The following is a 17763-nucleotide window of genomic DNA, read 5'->3' on the forward strand; positions in this document are numbered from 1 at the left end:
CGTGTGCTACTTTTCAGCATTGATTTTGATATTATCTTGTGTGATTGATTCATCTTTTTTTTTTAGCTGCCATTTATTCACACTGCCTTTTATTCTCCACTAGTGAACTGAGGGTGCCACCAGGGCAGGGACAGTGTCCGCTTTGTTCTGCAGGCCTCCCCACTGCCTGGCATGGCCATGGCACACTCTGGCTGTTGACGGGGATTCACAGGGCAGAGGCGCACAGCAAACTGTGGAGCAGAGCCTTCCTCCAGAGCCGGGTGACCAGGCAGATTCGCCCGGTCCAGCCCCGGAGACTTTTCACCAAGGGCACACAGCAGTGTAACCCACTCAGCTCATTAGAAGCCCCACGAGTCCTCGACCTGGTTTTCAAGTCTGTGTCAGTGGAACCACTCAGGTTGAGGTTCTCTGAGTCTAGCTCAGTTGCTTCGTGTTTGTGAGCATACCACCAGCCTGTGCTAACTGATACAACCGCGCCCCCCCCCCCCAAAATCCTGGTGGCTTCAAAAAGCAACAGCCTTTTCCTCCTGATTCTGTGGGTCTGCTGAGCAGTTGGTTTCACCCCACCCCACCCAACTCCCCTGGCTGCCTCGGGCTGGGGGTCAGCGGAGCGGGAAGGTCCGAGGGGGCCTCCCACTTGGTCTGGCAGTTGGGCCTCTCCCCTCCCATGGGTTTGCAGGGCATCTTTCTAGCACCATCCTCACCCAGAGGGCGGAGGCCCCGGAGTGCTCAGGGCCTCGCTTCTGTCACGTCCTACTGGTCAACGTCCCCGCCAGCCCAGATTAAAGAGGTAAGGAAATAACTCCACCCCTGCGTGGGAGGCTGGTCCGCTTTGCAGAGGGGTGTGTGGGGGGAGTCTGTGGCTGTTCCTCCACCGACCAGAGTGATACCCAGCTCAGAGCACACCCTTTTAGGACAAGCTTTGCATATGCAACAAATAACATTTTGTGGTTTCACACACAGACCAAAAAAAACCCTAAGAAGTAGTTTACAATTGAAGTTAGAGTTCTAGCAATCCAAGTGTTTCCACCTAAGCTTTACCAAGTGGGAAAACCCAACTGCCTATTTCAGCCTGAATCTCACCCTATACTAGTCTTACCAGTGTCTGCCCTCAGTCCCTACTTTCAGAAACTTTGTGTTTTTCTAACTTCCAGACAGTAATGTTGTAAGGAGAAAATGAAGTAGTCGGTATAAAACTTGAGCAGGGAGCCTGGTGCATCTGTGTTCAGATGGCGGTAGCTTTTCTGTTCCCTCCTGCCGCTCCCAAGTCGGTTGCGCTCTGGGACTCTTAGGAACTTTGCTAAGTCAGTTTTCTGACTCATCTATGCAACAAACACTTGCTAAGCGCCCATCGTATGCCGGGGACCACTCCAGGTCCTTGCCGATCTGTTTGTCTACTAGTTCCACCAGCTCCGGACCGAGGAATGCGGAACTCTCCGATTGTATTGTAGCTCCGCCCATTTTCCTGGCAGTCCCGTCAGTGGTGGAGTTGTTTGTTTCAAGCATGTGGATTTGTCATTGCTGTATCGTCCCCCAGTGTCCGCCCCTCTGCCATTATGAAGTGGCCCCTTGGTCTCCGGGGACGTTCCGAGTGCATGCTGCGTGCTGGGTGGTAATGCAGGCGCCTACTCTCTGATGCCGGCTGTGCCCACGGCGCATTTTTGCTTCCTCCAGCCTGTGCCTCAGAAACCAAAGTGCTTCTCTTGAAGACGGGACGCGGCTGGAGTCTGCTTTCTTATCCATTCTGACCATCTCTGCCTTCGACTGCAGTGTTTCTTTAGGGCAGTTGCATTTTTCAAGTTTCGTTGAGGTATAATTTACATATCGTAAAGTTCGTCTGTTCGAAGTGTGCGTTTCAGTGCTCCTTAGCACACTGACGGAGCTGCACGGGTAACCCCACAGTTTCGTTGGAGAGCATTTCCAGCACTTCAGAACGGCCCGTGTGCCCATTCACAGCCAGTCCCCGTCTGCCCTCCCCTCCCCACCACGCCCGGGCAACTAGCAAGCTGTTCTCTGTGTGGATTTGCCTCTTCTGACCACTTCATGTAGAATGTAGTCTTTTGCATCTGGTAGCTTTCCCTGAGCTTGATGTTTTCAAGGTTAATGATGTTACAGCATGTACAGTGGCTCGTTTCTTTTTACTGTGAATAGTTCCATCACAGGCATGTGCCACTTTTTTTTAATCCACTCACTGGTCAGAAGGCATTTGCTTTGTTTCCACTTTCTTGAGCTGCTATAAATAACACGTCTCTGAATGTCTGTCCACAAGTCTTTGTGTGGCCATCCACCTTCATTTCTCTGGGTTAACTACCCAGGAGTGGAATTCTTGGGGGTATGGTGAATTTATGCTTCACTTTTAAAGAAACAGATTTTTTTCCATAGTGGCTGGACTTATTTTTGTATTCCCACCTGCAGTTATAAAGGTTTCGATTTCTCTGCCTTCTCACCAAAGTTTGTTGATATCTGTCCTTTTAACCATAGCCATCCTAGTGGCTGTGAATAGATTATTACACTGTGTTTTGAACGTGGAGTCGCCCGTAACGAAGGATGTTGAGCCGGTTTGTATGTGCTCACCAGCTGCATTAGTTTCCTGGGGCTAATGCAACATAGTGCTGCAGACCGGGCGGCTTGCAGCCACGCGAGCTCGCTGTCTCACGGTTCCGGAAGCCAGAGGCCCGACACTGAGGTAGCTCGGGCCGTGGTCTGCCCATGCTCTCGGGGACAGCCCGCTTCATGCCATCCCCTCAGCCCCTGGAGTCGCTGGCCCCCTCCTTGCAGCCGTGTAGCCCCTGGCTCTGCCTCTCTCGGCACCGGGCATTTCTGCCTAGTGTGTCTTTACATCATCTTGTTGTAAGGATGCCGCCAGTCACGGTAGATGAAGGCTTCCCCCTGCTTCAGTGTGACCTCATCTTGACTAATGACACCTGCAAAAACCCTGTTTTCAGTTAAGGTCACATTCTGAGGTGTTGGAGTTAGGACTTCAACACATCTTTCTGGCGGACACGGTCCAGGGCACACCACTGGTGTCCCCTTCCATGAGCCTCCTACTCACACCTTTTGTCCGTTTCTGAAATTGGGTTGTTTGTCTTCTTATTGAGTTGTCAGGGTTCTTCATATGCTCTGTGTACAGGTCCTTCTTCTGATGCGTGATTTGTGAATGTTTTCCAATGTGTGGCTTGTCTTTTCACTTTCTGAACCGTGTGTTTTGAAACATAAAAGTTTTTTTATTTTGGTGAAGTCTAATTTATCTTTTTTTTTTTTCTGTTACAATTTGCGCTGCCGTTGCTGTATCTAAGGATCCTGGCCCAACCCAGAGTTCATCAGCTTTGGCACTAGGACCATTTCGGGCCGGATGACTCTTGGGTGCGGGACTGTCCCGTGCGTTGTAGGATGTTTAACAGCATCCCTGGCCTCTACCCCTTAGACGCCAGTATCCTGCACCCTGCTCCAAAGCTGGGGTAACCAAAATGTCTCCAGACATTGTTGAATGTCCCCCCGGAGGCAAAACCAACCCCAGCCGAAAACCACGGGCCTAGGTCAGCACTGCAGAGATCTGTTCCTGTCTTTCTCTGCAAGAGTTTCGTAGCTTTAGCTCTTAACTTCCACCCAGGATGGTTTTTGTATGTGGGCGAGACAGAGATTGAGTTTACCTGTCTGCATGGCATACCCAGTTGCCCACGTACCACGTGGTGAAGAGACTGTGCTCTGATCCATTGGATTACTCTGTCGGACTGCGCATGCGTGGGAAATTCCTCCGCCGTAAATGGGAAATTCCTCCGCCGTAAATGGGAGCGTTGGTTTCTATTCACTCAATCTGTATGTGCGTCTTTATTCTGGGGCCCCATGATCTTAGTTACTGTAACTTTACAGTAGGTTTTGAAATAATGAGTCCGCCAGCTTTGTTCTTTTTCAAAATGGTTAACCATCCACCAACAGTGTGATAACCGCATGGTTGGGTTTAATGCCGCCGTTTGCTCTCCCTTTTCTGTTGGCCTCATCTGTGTGCTGCTCCGGTCTTCCTGCCTTCTTTTGTATTAAACAGATATTTTCAATGCATCATTTTAACTACTCATCTTTTTAGCAGTATTTGCCCTCTTCCTTTTTTTAAGTCGGTGCTAGGGATCACGTGTGCATCCTTCATCACGGTCCACTTCGAGGTGATACTGATTGGTTTCTGGTGAAACACAAGACCTTTGCCCCAGCGTGGCTCCGTTTCTCTTCCTCTTTCCTGCTCTCGTTGCCATTTGCACTGTGTCTATATTTATTATCAAGCCAGAGTTACAAGTTTTAGCTTTAAACAGTCGGGCGTCTTAAAGAAACTCGAGGGAAGAAAGCATCTGTGTACCCGCCACACGTCTGCCACGCCCCTTGCTCCCCGTCTCTGCCCGTGCGGGGGTCACCCTCCGAGGTCACCTCCCGTCCGTCCGCAGCACCGCCACCAGCATCTGGTCATTCAGGCCTGTTAACCACAAATCCTCCCCCTCTTTAAAATCCGGAGTTGTCTCCGTTTCACCTTCATTTTGAAGGAAATTTTCGCCGGAGCCAGGCCTCTTGGTCAACAGGTTTTTCTCTGACACTTTGTGTGTGTCATTCTGGTGTCTTCTGGCTTCCATTGTTCCCAAGGAGAATCCAGGTCTCACTTGTCATTTTTCATTGTTTCCCTGTGTGCGCTGAGCTGTTTTTCTCTCGTTACTCAAGGTTTTCTCCTAATCTCTGGCTCCCAGCAATCTGATGTGCCCAGGTGTGGTGTTCTTTATACTTATCCTTTTTAGGAGGGTTCGTTCAGCTTCTTGGGTGTCTACAGTACAATTTTTCACCAAGTTTGCGAAGTGCCTATTCTTTACTCGGGTGTTTTTTTCTGCCCCTTTCTCTCTCTCTCCTCCCTGCGGTCCAGTCACACGTGTTAGAATTTCGTCTGCCGGCTCCCGGAGGTTCTCTTCATTTCTCTCCAGGGTCCTTCTCTCCATCCCCTGAGCCTGCTGCTTCCTGTCCATCCATCTCCTGATTAGCTTATGCGTTTTCTCCCCCCTTGTCTCCTCCCTCCGACGAACGCACTGACATCTCCTGACAGTTACTGCCCGCCCAGATCATGACCCCCCCCTCGGCTCCATGCCACAGAGCCCGTGTCCCAGCTGAGACTTCCTGGTGTTCACTCATTTATAGCATATTTTCTGTAAACTCTTGGGCACACTTTTCTTTAATTGTTTAGACATCTCGGTAGTAGGTGCTTTGAAGTCGCTCGCTGCTAAATCCAACATCTGGGCTCACACAAAGCTAGTTTTCCTGGCTCCTTTTATTTTTTCTGGTACCTTTCTGTTTCTTGGCCGTGTCCGATGATGCTTTTGTTTGAAAAACAGGTATAGTAGCCCTGACCGGTGTGGTTCAGTTGGTTAGGCATTATCCCACAAAGTAAAAGGTTGCTGGTTCGAGTCCCAGTCAGGCACCTGCCTGGGTTCAGTCCCAGTTGGGGGTGTGTGAGAGGCAACCAGTTGATGCTTCTCACATCGATGTTTCTCTTCCTCCCTTCCCTTCTCTCTAAAGATAAATAAATAAAAATTACTTTATTAAAAAAAAGAAATAAAAAAAAAGAAAAGCAGGCACAGTAGGGAAGGTAGTGATTCTGGGTTATGCCGTGTCCTCCTGGGTGGTGGGGGTTTGTCTGGCGAGCAGTTAGCTTGCCTGCTGTCTGCAAAAGCGCTCTCCTCTGCGGTTTGCAGCTGGGGCATCTCTGTTTGTCACCTCCCTGCCCAAGGAGAGCTGTCTCCTTGGCAGGCCAGTGCATAGGGTCTTGGGTCGGATTCCATCATATGTGCACGTAACCCTGTGTGCCGTGCCCTGCTTCCGAGTCCAAGGTGACAGGGAACAGGTAGGGCCGAGCACAGAAGCCTCTGTACCCGTTTCCAGGGGCGATGGTGATGAACCGGACTCGGCGCATGTTGCGGTCAGTGGACGCCATCATCACAGTCTAGAGCAGACTGGATGGGTGCTGACCGGAGTCGCCCGAGTAGGGGCTCCCGTGTGCTGCCCGGCCAGAGCTGGCACTGGGGCGGGCGGGTGGCCGGGGTGGACTGGGGTGGAAGGAGGGAGGGAGAAGTTGGACGCCCTCCGAGGGCAAAAGGAGGGAGGGAAGCTGTTCTGTGCAGACTTCCAGTAACAGCGGCCTGTGAGGTTTTTCCTGAAAAACCAAATCAAATTCCTACTGCTCCCCATTACTCCCCACTGTGCCCCAGGAGCTTGAGAAACCCTGAGAAATTCTTACTTTTCTTTTTTTTAAATTTTTTAAAAAATTTTATTTAGTTATTTTTCAAGTACAGTTTTTTGTCTATTTCTCCCATCCCAGCCCCCCCTACCCCGTCTTCCCACCCCTCCCCGCCCCAGTCCTCATTCCTATGTCTTTCATACTTGTTCCTCAAAATCCCTCCCCATTTTTCCCCTTAAATTCCCTTCCCTCTCCCCTCTGGTCGCTGCCCACTTGTTCTCTATTTCAGTGTCTTTGTTTTTATTCTGTTTGCTTGTTTGTTTTGTTGTTTAGCTTCCTGTTAAAGGTGAGATCATATGGTATATTTGTCTTTCAACGCCTGGCCTATTTCACTCAGCATAATGCTTTCCAGTTCCATCCATGTCGTTGCAAAGGGTAGTAGCTCCTTCTTTCTCTCTGCTGCATAGAATTCCATTGTGTATATGTACCACAATTTTTGGATCCATTCATTTACTGCCGGGCACCTAGGTTGCTTCCAACTCTTGGCTATTGTAAATTGTGCTGCTATGAACATTGTGGTGCATATGTTCTTTGAGAAATTCTCACTTTTCAAATCTGCTTCATCCATGTTCCTCAGGACATTGAGATTTGCCTAAACATTTCAGAACACATGCGGTTCATCGAATAATAGTGTTTCCTTAGGACATTCCTGCCAGCGTGTAAGAAAGTGCCTTCATTGTGCTGGGGTGCGTTTGCAGTTCTTGGGGGGCAGTTTCTTGTTGGCCTCTACTCACTCAGGGGCCGGGGGGCACACTTCGTCCCGGAGACTGTCTTTTCGCTGAGCCACCCCCAGCTGAGCACAGTCACATAACCCGTTTAGCTGCGACGCCAGGTGTCTGCACGCTGCCGTGAGTTCGGCCTTCTCCCTCCGAGCCCCCAGAACTCCCACTGCCGGTCCCTCCCACCCCACGGATCCCTCCAGTCCCCTCAGACTCTGTGCTGCATATTTTAACGAGCCTGGCTCTTCAGAGGGCAGCTTTGCCGTCACCGCCTTGCGTCTCTTTTCATGTAGGCTCCAGACAGTCTCAGCAAGCAAGGTGAGCAGCCAGAGCAACGGATCCGATCAGAAGGGTCAGGGACGTGGAGGCCTTGAGGTTCCTCTGGTTTCCGTCACCTGGGCCTTTACAGAGCCAGGCCCACCTGCCGGAGTGGCCGCCTTCCCCCGCTGGGTGTTGTGCACGGGGAAGCTGCCGTCCAGGGCAACTTCAGAGCTTCCCCGTGCATCCCCCGAGGACCCAGGACCTGCCCACTGTCCCCTCCCGTGTGGAGCGCTTTTCCCTTCGGGTCACAGAGAGGGAGGTTTACAACTCAGTGTTCTGAGGGGTCTCAAATTTACACTGTGGGTAGCGGCCTTGCAATTATTTCAAGTGGAGAACACACTCGATACTTTCACTTGTCGCGTGTAAAGCCCCTGAATCCATTCTGCTCTCCACATTCTTTCTATCTGTAAGAATCTGAGTTTTCAAGTGCATTTAGTGGCTCACCCCAGTTTAGTGTTCAGACCAGTGGCTCAGAATCTGGTTTGTCTGGAGTATCATGTATCGAAAGCCTCCAGTTAAGGGTCTTGTGTCACAAGATCGCCAAGCCGCGGGGAAGCCGCGTGTGAGAACATCTACATTCACCTCACCTCAGGTGCCTTTTTCATGAGGCGTTCTTGGTTTCCTGCAGCGACCGAGGTCTGCCTGCCGTAACCCGATGCGTTCTGCTAAAGTGCTTGCAGACCGGTCATTTCGGTCCGTTCCTCCCAACAATGGCATTTAAAACCCCACCCTACTGAGGTGTTTGTTCTTGAAGTATTTCCTTATTCATCACCTCCTTCCTTCCCAAAGGAGACCTCAAAATGTGTTTTGTTTGGAATTCACCAGCAGCTGGTGGGGGGGGCGGGGGTTAGTTAGGGTGGCTGGTGTCGTTTTCACACCGGCCTCGCCCCCGGGCATCAACACCCTTGAGTGAGGCGAGAAAGTCCTGCCCACTGACACTGGGGCAGCGAATCAGAAGTAGTTGCCTCTGTCCCAGCTGGAATGCGTGAGCTGTAAGTACCATTGGACGCACCTGGGTTGCCCGTGGCAGAGCCCTCGGTCATCCTTGGGTGTTCTGATCCGCTCAGCCAGAGGGCTTGCCATCCACAGCCACGTCCCTGGTGGGCCCTGTGCCCACACGCCCACCCCCCCTTGTGGTTTCCTCTGCCTTCCCATCCACAGAGAGGTGCCCAGGTGTCACCGCAGTGAATAGCATCGAACTGAGCTCCCGCTTCTCTTTGTCAAACTTCGTTTTCCAGCCCAGCCAGCTCAGCTCAGTCGGCTGCGGCTCTCGATGTCTCAGGAGCCCCGACGCGCCTCCGTTTACTTCCCACCGATGGTAGTGTTTCTCGGAAAAACAGTGACGGTGACTTGTTTGTATTTGTACAGTGTATGGCTTTTCAGAATCAGAGAACTGAAGGAGTCCCCCATCAGTGAGTCAGGGTTTTAAAGGGCCGGCACGGTGGTCTCGTTTGCTGGGCAGAGCCTTGGCCTTTCCGGGGTCCAGTCTCCAGCCTTCCTTACCCGAGGGCTACCCGGTTAGAAGTGAGTCTCACGTTCGTTTTCTCACGTCTTTGGCATCAACACGGTGTTCTCCAAAGCAGCCAGAGTACCTACCTGCCTGTGTTTCGCCAGCAGAGAAACTGGGGCAGAGTTCGCAACTTCCGCAGGGGTTCGGAGGCGGCTGGCCCAGCGCTCCCTCTGGCCCCACACTCACCCAGCCAACTGCAGCCGGAGTCAGCCTTCCCCAAAGGGCTGAATGTACCAGGGACCAAAGGCTGAGCCGGCCTGTGTGTTTGCAGGTTAGGGAAGGCCAATTACCAATGAGCCTAACTCTAAAGTACTTTTAACTGAAAAAGCAAAATGAAATGAAGGTTCGGGTAACTCTCTTACTCATTCGTGTTTGAACAAGTGGGTAAGTCAAGAGCTCAGGTGTGATTCCCAGGGTGCATAGGTACCGGCTGCCTGCCCTGCTGGGGAGGGTCTTGCCCAAGTACTCGTGGTCCAGGGCAAAGAGACACGCTCGCCACCGGCTGTGACCAAGGTGAGCCACTGACCATCTGTTTGCACTGAAGTGGGATGTGGACGTTGGCTTGACTCCTGCACGTCTCAGGCTCCGTCCTGGCAGGGAAGTGACGCATCACCAGTGCCTCTGTGGAATCGCGCTCGTGGGCCCATTTCCAGCCGGTGCCTCCAAGGCCTCGTTCCCTGGAAAAACGCTGAAATACGACCCCGCCACCCGGAGCGCCCTGCCACTCACTCCGTGCAGAGCCCCCTGCCTTGGTTCCCAGGGAGCAGTCATTCTCCTGAAATAATCATAGGTAGTACCCACTATTTGGTCACCAAGGTGTTGGTATTTTAGTACATCGACTCGGAGCCAAGGCGGCGAATGGGTCTTACCCACCTGTCCCAGCGCTGACCTCAGGGAGGGCCTTAGAGATCGCGTTACCGCTAGGGGTCCCGAGTGAAATTTCAGGATGGTGGGTACCCAGGGCTTGGCAGAGCTGCCTACGCAGACAAAGGCGCAGGACGAGGCAGCTGCCCTGGTCGGGGAGAGTGAGTCAGGACCAGGGGTCAGGTTGACCTTGCACCTGGTGTTCCGGGGAGGACCGGGGTGGCTGCTCTGTGATTACACAGAGGAAGGGAGTGGGAAGAGGCCAGGGACTTCAGGGTGCCGCTGGCCCTCCTCTACCTCTCTGCCCCCTTGAGCTCCGGCACTGGGGACCCTCAGGCCTCAGAAGACCTGGTCATCCCACCCTGTGCCTCCACAGAAACGGGCTTCCCTGCAGGGCCCTCAGTGGCCCGGCCTGGCTGTCACCTGGACTGTCTCTTCTCTCAGGCTCAGCTCCCACGTGGGGCAGAGTAACAGCGGAAGGGCCTGCACAGCGGCGCTGTGAGAGGTGAGATGCAAAGTACTGCAGGATTCGAGGTGGGCTCCTCAGAGGCTCTGTGCCCGAGAGGGCACCCAGAAACGCTTTCCAGTGTGCTCACACGTGGGTCCCGGCGGCCCAGGCCATCGGTGAGACCGGCTGCCCATCAGGGAATGCTCTGGGTTGGTCTGGAGCCTGCTGGTTTTGGTCTGCCTTTATGGACCATCTAGAATAGGTCAGATCCCCTGTTTATAAGACAGCCCCTCCTCGGTGACGGCACCAGGTACCGACTATCTGGGTCCTAAAAGGAGCCTGGAGAGACAGGGCTGCAGCCCCGCCCCCATCCCCCCACCCCAGCCAGGGTCCTGCCCAAGAACCCCCCTTCCTGGAGTCCAAGCCTTCACATCCCTTGGAAACCGACTCAGATAAATCCAATTCACAGAGGACAAGGGCATCCAGAGTGACTGGAAATTAGTTTGAAAATAAAACAAGGTACCCGTGTTTGCAGAGTAGAGCTTTCTCTTCCTGTTGGCAAGTTGAGAGAAGCCAAATTACAGAGTGTTGAGTGGACAGAGAATCAGGGAAGGGATCAGCTGTATGATCTCAGGGACTGCTGTCGCCAGGGACTGCTGGCCTCGAGACTGGACTGGCACTTGGACTGCCAGCTTCCTCCGGGGCCCACCTGGGGTTCACCCACCCCCTTCCCCACTTCCATAGCAGGCCAGCTCCCTGAGTGCATAGGAGCACAGTCCTCCCCTAGTGCCTCTGTCAGACAAAGGTCTGGTCTGTTTTGTCCTGACCTTTATCATTTAACCTGCAAAGGACAGTGCCATCTCCAAAGTCCTGACGAGGGTGGCAAACAGGACCCCAGGGTCCCCGATGCTGTGAACAGTGCTCAGCTGGCATTTGATTATTATACAAGCGTGGAAAATCTCATGTCTGCTATTGTTTTGTTTGTAACTGCTCTCTCTTTACAGTTGGAAACTCATATTTTGAGATCCTTGTAGATTCACATGCAGTTGTTAGAAATAATACAGAAAAGCCCTATGTATCCTTCACCCAGTTCCATCCAGTGGTAGCAACTTGAAAAACTGTAGTGTAATTCCCCAGCCGGGATGCCAACATCGATACATTGAAGACCTAGAAGATTCCTGTCATCACAAGCATCTTTGTGGCCACACCCACTTTCTCCTTACCCTCTGGCACCCCCTCGTCTGTTCTCCATTGACAAAGTTTTACCACGGAAGCATGTTACAGAAGCGGCCGTGACCAGCGCGGCTCGGTCGGTCCGGCACGGTGCCCCAAAGCATAAGGTCACCTGCTCTGGTGTAGTTCAGTTCCTGGTCAGGGCACACACCTGGCCTGTGGGTTCGGTCCCCAGTTGGGGCTCATGGGAGGGGCAGTTGATCGACGTTTTTTCTCCTATTAATGTTTCTCTCTCCCTCCCCCTCTCTCTAAAAATAAATAAACTTTTTTTTTTTTTAAAGAATGTTGCTCTGGCTGGTGTGGCTCAGTGGATTGAGCATGGGCTGCAAACCAAAGGGTCGCTGGTTCAAGTCCCAGTCAGGAGACATGCTTGGGTTGCAGGCCAAGTCCCCAGTAGTGGGCACCTGAGAGGCGACCACACGTTGATGTTTCTCTCCCTCTCTTCCTCCTTCCCTTCCCCTCTCTCAAAAAACAAATAAAATATTTTTAAAAACAAAAAGAGAACGTTGTGTAAGTGGAATAGTTCATAACTGCCAAGGACTGGCCTTTTCCACACGGCGCTGCCCCTGAGATTCGTCCAGGTTCCCGTGTGTCCAGAGTCCGTGGTGCGACCCACTGCCTTGTTTAACTGTCCTGGAAGGACAGCGGTCACCCCCAGTTCTTGGATAGTGCAAAGAAAGCTGCTGGAAACACTCGTGTGCAGACGTGTGTGTGTGTGTGTGTGTGTGTGTGTGTGTGTGTGTGTGTGTGTGAGAGACGGCAGCTCCACTGCTGGGTGGTGCGCGTTGCACGCGCTGCTTCCTGCGAATCGGCGCCACTCTCCTCCTCGGTGGCCGCAGCACGTGTGTCTTCCCGCCAACAGGGCGGGAGTGGTCCAGGCTCTCCGCGTCCTCACGGCGTCCTGCGTTGTCGCTGGTGTTCGTTTCAGCCATTCGGGTGGGTGCAGGGCGGTCTCTCACTGTGGGTCTAGTCTGATTTCCCTGACAGCCCCGTGTCCTTGCCAGACTCAGTCATTCATTCAGGGAATTGGGAGGGCAGGGCGGCCCTGGGCCTGTCTGCACAGACAGTCACATCATCCGCAGACAGACACAGAGCCATTCCTCCCTTTCTGAGCTGCAGGCTTCTTATTGCCCTCGTCCGCCCTATTGCTCCGGCTAGAACTTTCCGCACTCTCTGGAACAAGAACTATGACTTCAGTTTCCTTCATAGTCGTAGGACTACTCGAGTTATCTGTTCCATACTGAGGGCTTGTGAAGAGACGTGTGCGTGCAGGGTGGTCGGTGGTGACCCCTTACGCTCCGTCCGCCGTCTGCAGGGTCCCTAGTGACAGCTCCTGCTTTGTCACCAGTACCGGTCGTCTGTTTGCTCCTCTCCTTTTCCTTGTTAGTCTGGTGAGGTACTTGATGGCTTTATTAATCTTTTCAAAAAAACAGCTTGTCGTTTCACAGATCTCCTATTTTTTAAAATTTTCAATGATTTCTGCTCTTCCCTTTATTATTTCCTTCATTTGGCTTGCTTCGGGTCTGTTATTTGTTCTGCGTCCTCGAGACCTCCCGGTTTGTAGTTTGTCTCTGCGGTTCGAGGCTGCTGGCCTCGGCATTCCTCCGCTGGCAGCTCCGAACCCCGTGCCCGACAGCAAGCATCTCTGTTGCCTGATGCTGGCGTCGCCGGTCATCACTTCGCTTTCGGTTTGGGGGCTCCCTGGTTCCTGGTATGTGGAGAGATTTTTGGTTTCAACCCGGGTGTCTTGTGTATCATGTCAGGAGAAGCTGTTTTACCTTCCGACACAGCTCTGGCGGGGAAGCCGGCCTTCCTCATTCCTGCCAGGTGCAGGCAGGTTCTCCACTCGGCCTCCATCGACACCCAGGGGTGGTGGGAGGGGGCGGAGACTCCGCCGTTCTTCAGGGCAGGTGGGGGTTCTGGGTCCCTCCTAGCCCCCCACCTCCCCACCTAGAAGGTAGGAACGCCCCATTCCGCCCCCACGTGCTCCCCCTGCCACCGTGGGAACATGGTGACCAGTGGTGGCAACCTCGAATCTCCACTAAAGGGGGGTGTCTGGTTACTGCCAAGTGGGGGTGCAAGTCCAGACTCTCCATGTGGTCTCCACTGTCACCTCAGGGTGGGGCGCCAGCAAGGATGAATGCCCCCTCCTTCCTCGGCCTTCTCGGATGTCACCCCAGCGGGCGTGTTGGGCACCTCATTAGAGCCCGGTGAGGGCGGAAGTCTAGCTCCCCAGGCCCTCCCTGGTGTGGCTGGGGGAGGGGAGGCTGTTTTCTGTGGCGTTTGGTTAGTTTCCAGAAGCTCTGTCGTGCTAGGTTCCCCCTTTCCTGGCCCTCTGGCCAGAAGGAGCAGGCTTTGGGGTGAGGTGGGGGGCGTTTATTTTTGGTTTTGTTTTTTTGTCTTCCCAATTAATATTCCTGGGTTGCTGGGTTTCTCAGCTGCAAGTCTGAAATCCATAAGGCAAACCCGGAGAACCCTCCACCGTTCCTTCCTGGGTCCCTAGGCCGTCCGCCCCTTCCCCGGTTCTCGGGGTCTCACGCTCATACGCAGTGTCGGTGTCGGGGGTCGCACTGGGCGGGGAGGACCGGGGACAGCGTGTCCAGGCCACCTTCCCCAAAGCGAAGCCGCTCTCCTCTGCTGAGTCTTCTCGCTTACTGCCCGCCAGCCACTCGAGAAGAGCGAGTGGACACCAGACAGTTCCCTTTCCCCTGTAAGGCCTGCGCCTGCCGGTGCTTAACAGTGATTTGTAGGCTGACCTCGTGGAGAGAGAAGTTCTGGGGCTTGTGATGAGGCGGGACTGTTGGGCGTCCTGTGGGCCCTCTTCACAGCCGCGGCCGTGTCAGTGCCCATAGACACCCGGCGTCCTGACGGGGTGGGCTGGCGTCCGCCCTCCGTCCTCACGGGGACGTTGTGAGCAGCGGGCAGGCGGCCCGAGACCCTCTGAAATGCTGACCCGCGCGTTGCTGTGGCTGGACTAAGGCCCGCTCGTTCGCGGCAGGCGCCCGCTCGGGGGACCCACCGTCTGCGAACTTGCAGCAGGGGGTCCAGAGCAGTCACCCCATGTCTCCTTTGAAACAGGAGGACCGTGACACCATGGAAGCCGATCTGGACAAAGACGAGCTGATCCAGCCCCAGCTTGGAGAACTCTCAGGGGAGAAGCTTCTGACCACGGAGTACTTGGGCGTGAGTACCACGTGGCGGGGTGGGGTTCTGCGGTGGGTAGACAGAGGCTCTGCCGTCACACACGAGGGTTCGGTCTGGTCCGTGGCGATGCCGTGGTTGCTTCCGGGGCCCTGAAGTCCTCAGCGGCCCCAGCCCCCTGCCACAAACAGGCCTGCCGGGGAGCAGAAGAGGGATGGGACTGCAACCACAGGGTGCACGCCGGGGGCCTTCCTGACGTCCGCAGGTCTGCCCTGCCCCGCAGCAGTCCCCCGGCCGCGAGGCACGTTGCTCTTTGTGTGCCTCGTCTGCCAGGGGAAAGACTGCAGTGGATGCGGCGGTCGTTGGCACACGGCTGATGGCCGAAACCACCGGACAGAGGAGGTTGCCCAGCAAAGCAGAGGGTGGAGAGGGAGTGAGGGAGGGCCGAGGGCAGAAGGCTGAGCCAGCGTGTCGGGAGTGGGAGGACAGAAAATGAGCGGCGAGGCTTGAGTGGAGGACGCGGTGCCACGGCAAACAGAGGGAGGGCTGATCCTGGGGCGATGGGGAGGTCGGTCCCACGTCTGAGTGGCCTGTGGAGTTGTGTGGCTGTGACGGGGCCGACACCTGAACTCAGAGAGCTCGGCCAGCTCTGGGAGCCACCGCTGACCACACAGCAGCTGGCAGGGACGGCAGATCAGGAGGGAGCTGCCGACCCATCGACCCATCGGCCAGGACAGAGGGCAGCGTCGGGCCCGGGGCCTGGAGCGTCTCCTTGATCAGAGAGGTCAGGGGTGAGCCGGCGGATGCCAGAGTGTCAGGTTTTCTGAGGGAGAAGCAGTTACAGGGGATGAGGACCGACCCAGATGGACGCCCTGGGACGGACAGACAGCTGAGTGCTAGGGGTGGAGGGCACTGGTGTTAACAGGAGCCCCGGGCATCTCGCAGCTGCTGGTCGACTGGGTCAGTTACACGGACCCTAAAGTCTCCAGGGAGGCAGTTGGTGTGGAGCAGAAGGCAGAGGTGGTGACTTGGGAGGGAAAAGCACGTGGATGCAGGTGACCCAGCCTCTATAAGACAAGCAGAAGCAGAAGGCGCCTGTCCGCTCCCATTGCTGCTCCCCACCCCAGGCCAGGCCCTCGTCACCTCACCCTGGGCACCACCGGTCACCTGGCCAGCTGGCCCTGGTCCCCAGGCCAGAGCACGGTGTTTGCTGGTGGAACCTGAGGTTGGAGGACAGCCAAAGGCCCGGCCACGGGGCGCTGTAGGCAGAGGTTGGGATTTTGCTCCACGTGAGCTAGGGAGTCAGGGGTTCAGAGCAGGGGAGTGACTCGGTTTGACTTAATGCTCTGCTGTGGCCCCCTCTGCTTTCACGCTGGCTGCTCCATGGAGAATAGGCTGTCGGGGCAGCAGCGAACAAAGGGGGAGGACTGAAGGAGTCTGGGGCTGCGGTGACCGCCATACCCCATCATGGTCAAGGTCTGCTGCCGTCTCTGTCCTCACATGTCTCAAGGTTCAGAGGCATCGAGTGACCACGGAGGCTCCGTTTACAGTAGTAGGTCGGATGGGAGGTGCTTGAGAGGCTGGACGTGCGAAGACCCGGGTTCCGGGCTGTTCTGAGGGCCCTGAGCCCTGACAGGCCTCCGCTTCCCTTTGTCCTACAAGCCGGGCTTGGTCTCCTCACCCACTGGAGGGGACAGATGCCACCCCACCGTCAATTAGTTCTTCGGTCTATGAAGTTTTAAGGACGTGGCGTGGCTGACCGGGTTTTCCAAAGGCTGAAACACTCAAATGTTTAAGTGATGCACTTCCTCTCCTCCAGAAAGGAAGCGGGAGGGTCGAGTCTGGAAGGACGGGAAGAGGAGGCAGAGGGCTAGCAACAGACTGAAAAGAACCCTCCTAGTCACTGTCCTCCTCCCCATGAGTTTAGGACTGAGCCCTCCCAGCCCTGTGTGGACGGACTCGAGTGCTCTGACTGGCATAACGGGGGGAGCAAAGGCATGAATGGTCCCCCGGGACCCCTGGAACCTGCTCCGTGAGGAGGCCCTGCACCCAGCTGGGGGCAGCGGGACAGAGGGAGGTCAGACCGGACAGCGGCGTCAGTGACTGCAGCTCAGTGGGCCTGTTATGCGCTGTTACGCGAACTTCACACACGACACAGCGGGAAACAGAACTGCGTTCAGTTGCCTTTCGGAAAGCTTCCTCACGTTCCACTTCCTCCGAGAGGGAAGAGGCCTCCCTCCCGCCTTCCCGCCCTGTCTCTTTCCCTTCCCACTTCCTCCCACCCGCCCTCCCTCAGCTGTGCAGGCTGGGCCCCCACCTGCCCGCCGCCCGAGCTGGTGGCTGTCCCCCAGCACAGGTGACGCCTGTTGTTTTTCCCCCCGTAGGAAAGTGGCCTTTTTTTCTTCTCCCTACCTCAAAGTAGTATATAAACCCAAATAACTTTTCAGTAAAAATCAAGAAATCACAGGTGTAACTCCAATTTAAAAAAAGAAATTTAACTTTTTCCTCGGAAATAATTGTAGATTCATAGGGAGTTGACAAAACAGTGTGGAGCGTTCGCACGCCCCTTCACCCAGAGCCCCCGTGTCCCCAGGGCCGTGGTGGCTGTGGCCCGGCCCCCAAACAGGGAAGCTGCCGCTGCCCCTTGGATCTCCAGCAGCTTCCCGAGTTACTACCGTGATACGACCACATCACAGAGACTTGGACAGTGGGAGAAAAATTGTCCTCGGCTTTGTCACCCCATGTGACCGCTGCGTGTGGCCCTGAGCCATTCCGCCATCTGTGCGCCGTGAGCATAACCGAAAGCAGCCTTTGTGTGCAGGGTTGTAAGTTGACTTAACATTTTAAATAAACATTTTCTTTATAGCCTCGTCATTATCATGGCCGATGGCTATATAATACTTCAAATGAATGTGCTGTATTTTACTTAATTATTCCCCTGTTACTGGGACAGCTAGATTGTTCCAGGTTTGCTCTATAATAACTTTGTCACAAGCCTCTTTGTTTATTTAACATTCTCTGTATCTTGCATTATTTCTACTAGAATTGACACCCAAGGAAATGAAAATTTTACAACTCTTTTAAATGTATTTATTTCTAGAGAGAGAGGAATAGAGGGAGAAATAGCGGGAAAGAAACATCAATGTGTGGTTGCCTCTCACATGCTCCCCACTGGGGACCCGGCTTACAACCCAGGCATGTGCCCTGACTGGGAATCAAACCTGTGACCTTTTGGTTCACAGGCCAGCACTCAGTCCACTGAGCCACA

General features: G+C 54.4%; 1 protein-coding gene across 3 annotated transcripts in view; it reads left to right on the plus strand.

The window, feature by feature from the left end:
- ARMC9 (armadillo repeat containing 9) overlaps positions 1-17763 on the plus strand; it is an 83324-nt gene that overhangs the window by 64176 nt on the left and 1385 nt on the right. For 2 of the 3 annotated variants that reach the window (XR_008389673.1, XM_037152189.2), the window contains one exon: positions 14433-14537. Coding sequence is in view for 2 of the 3 variants with exons in the window: in XM_037152189.2 (XP_037008084.2) it covers positions 14433-14537 (105 nt within the window). In the remaining variant the exon portion in view is untranslated. Of the gene's footprint in view, positions 1-11635; positions 11784-14432; positions 14538-17763 lie in introns of those variants that run through there. The other variant, XM_053655214.1, reaches the window with a different exon arrangement.

The sequence above is a fragment of the Artibeus jamaicensis genome, unplaced genomic scaffold (assembly GCF_021234435.1).
Source record: "Artibeus jamaicensis isolate MK-2021 breed Jamaican fruit bat unplaced genomic scaffold, CSHL_Jam_final contig_944, whole genome shotgun sequence".
Taxonomy (NCBI): Eukaryota; Metazoa; Chordata; class Mammalia; order Chiroptera; family Phyllostomidae; genus Artibeus; species Artibeus jamaicensis.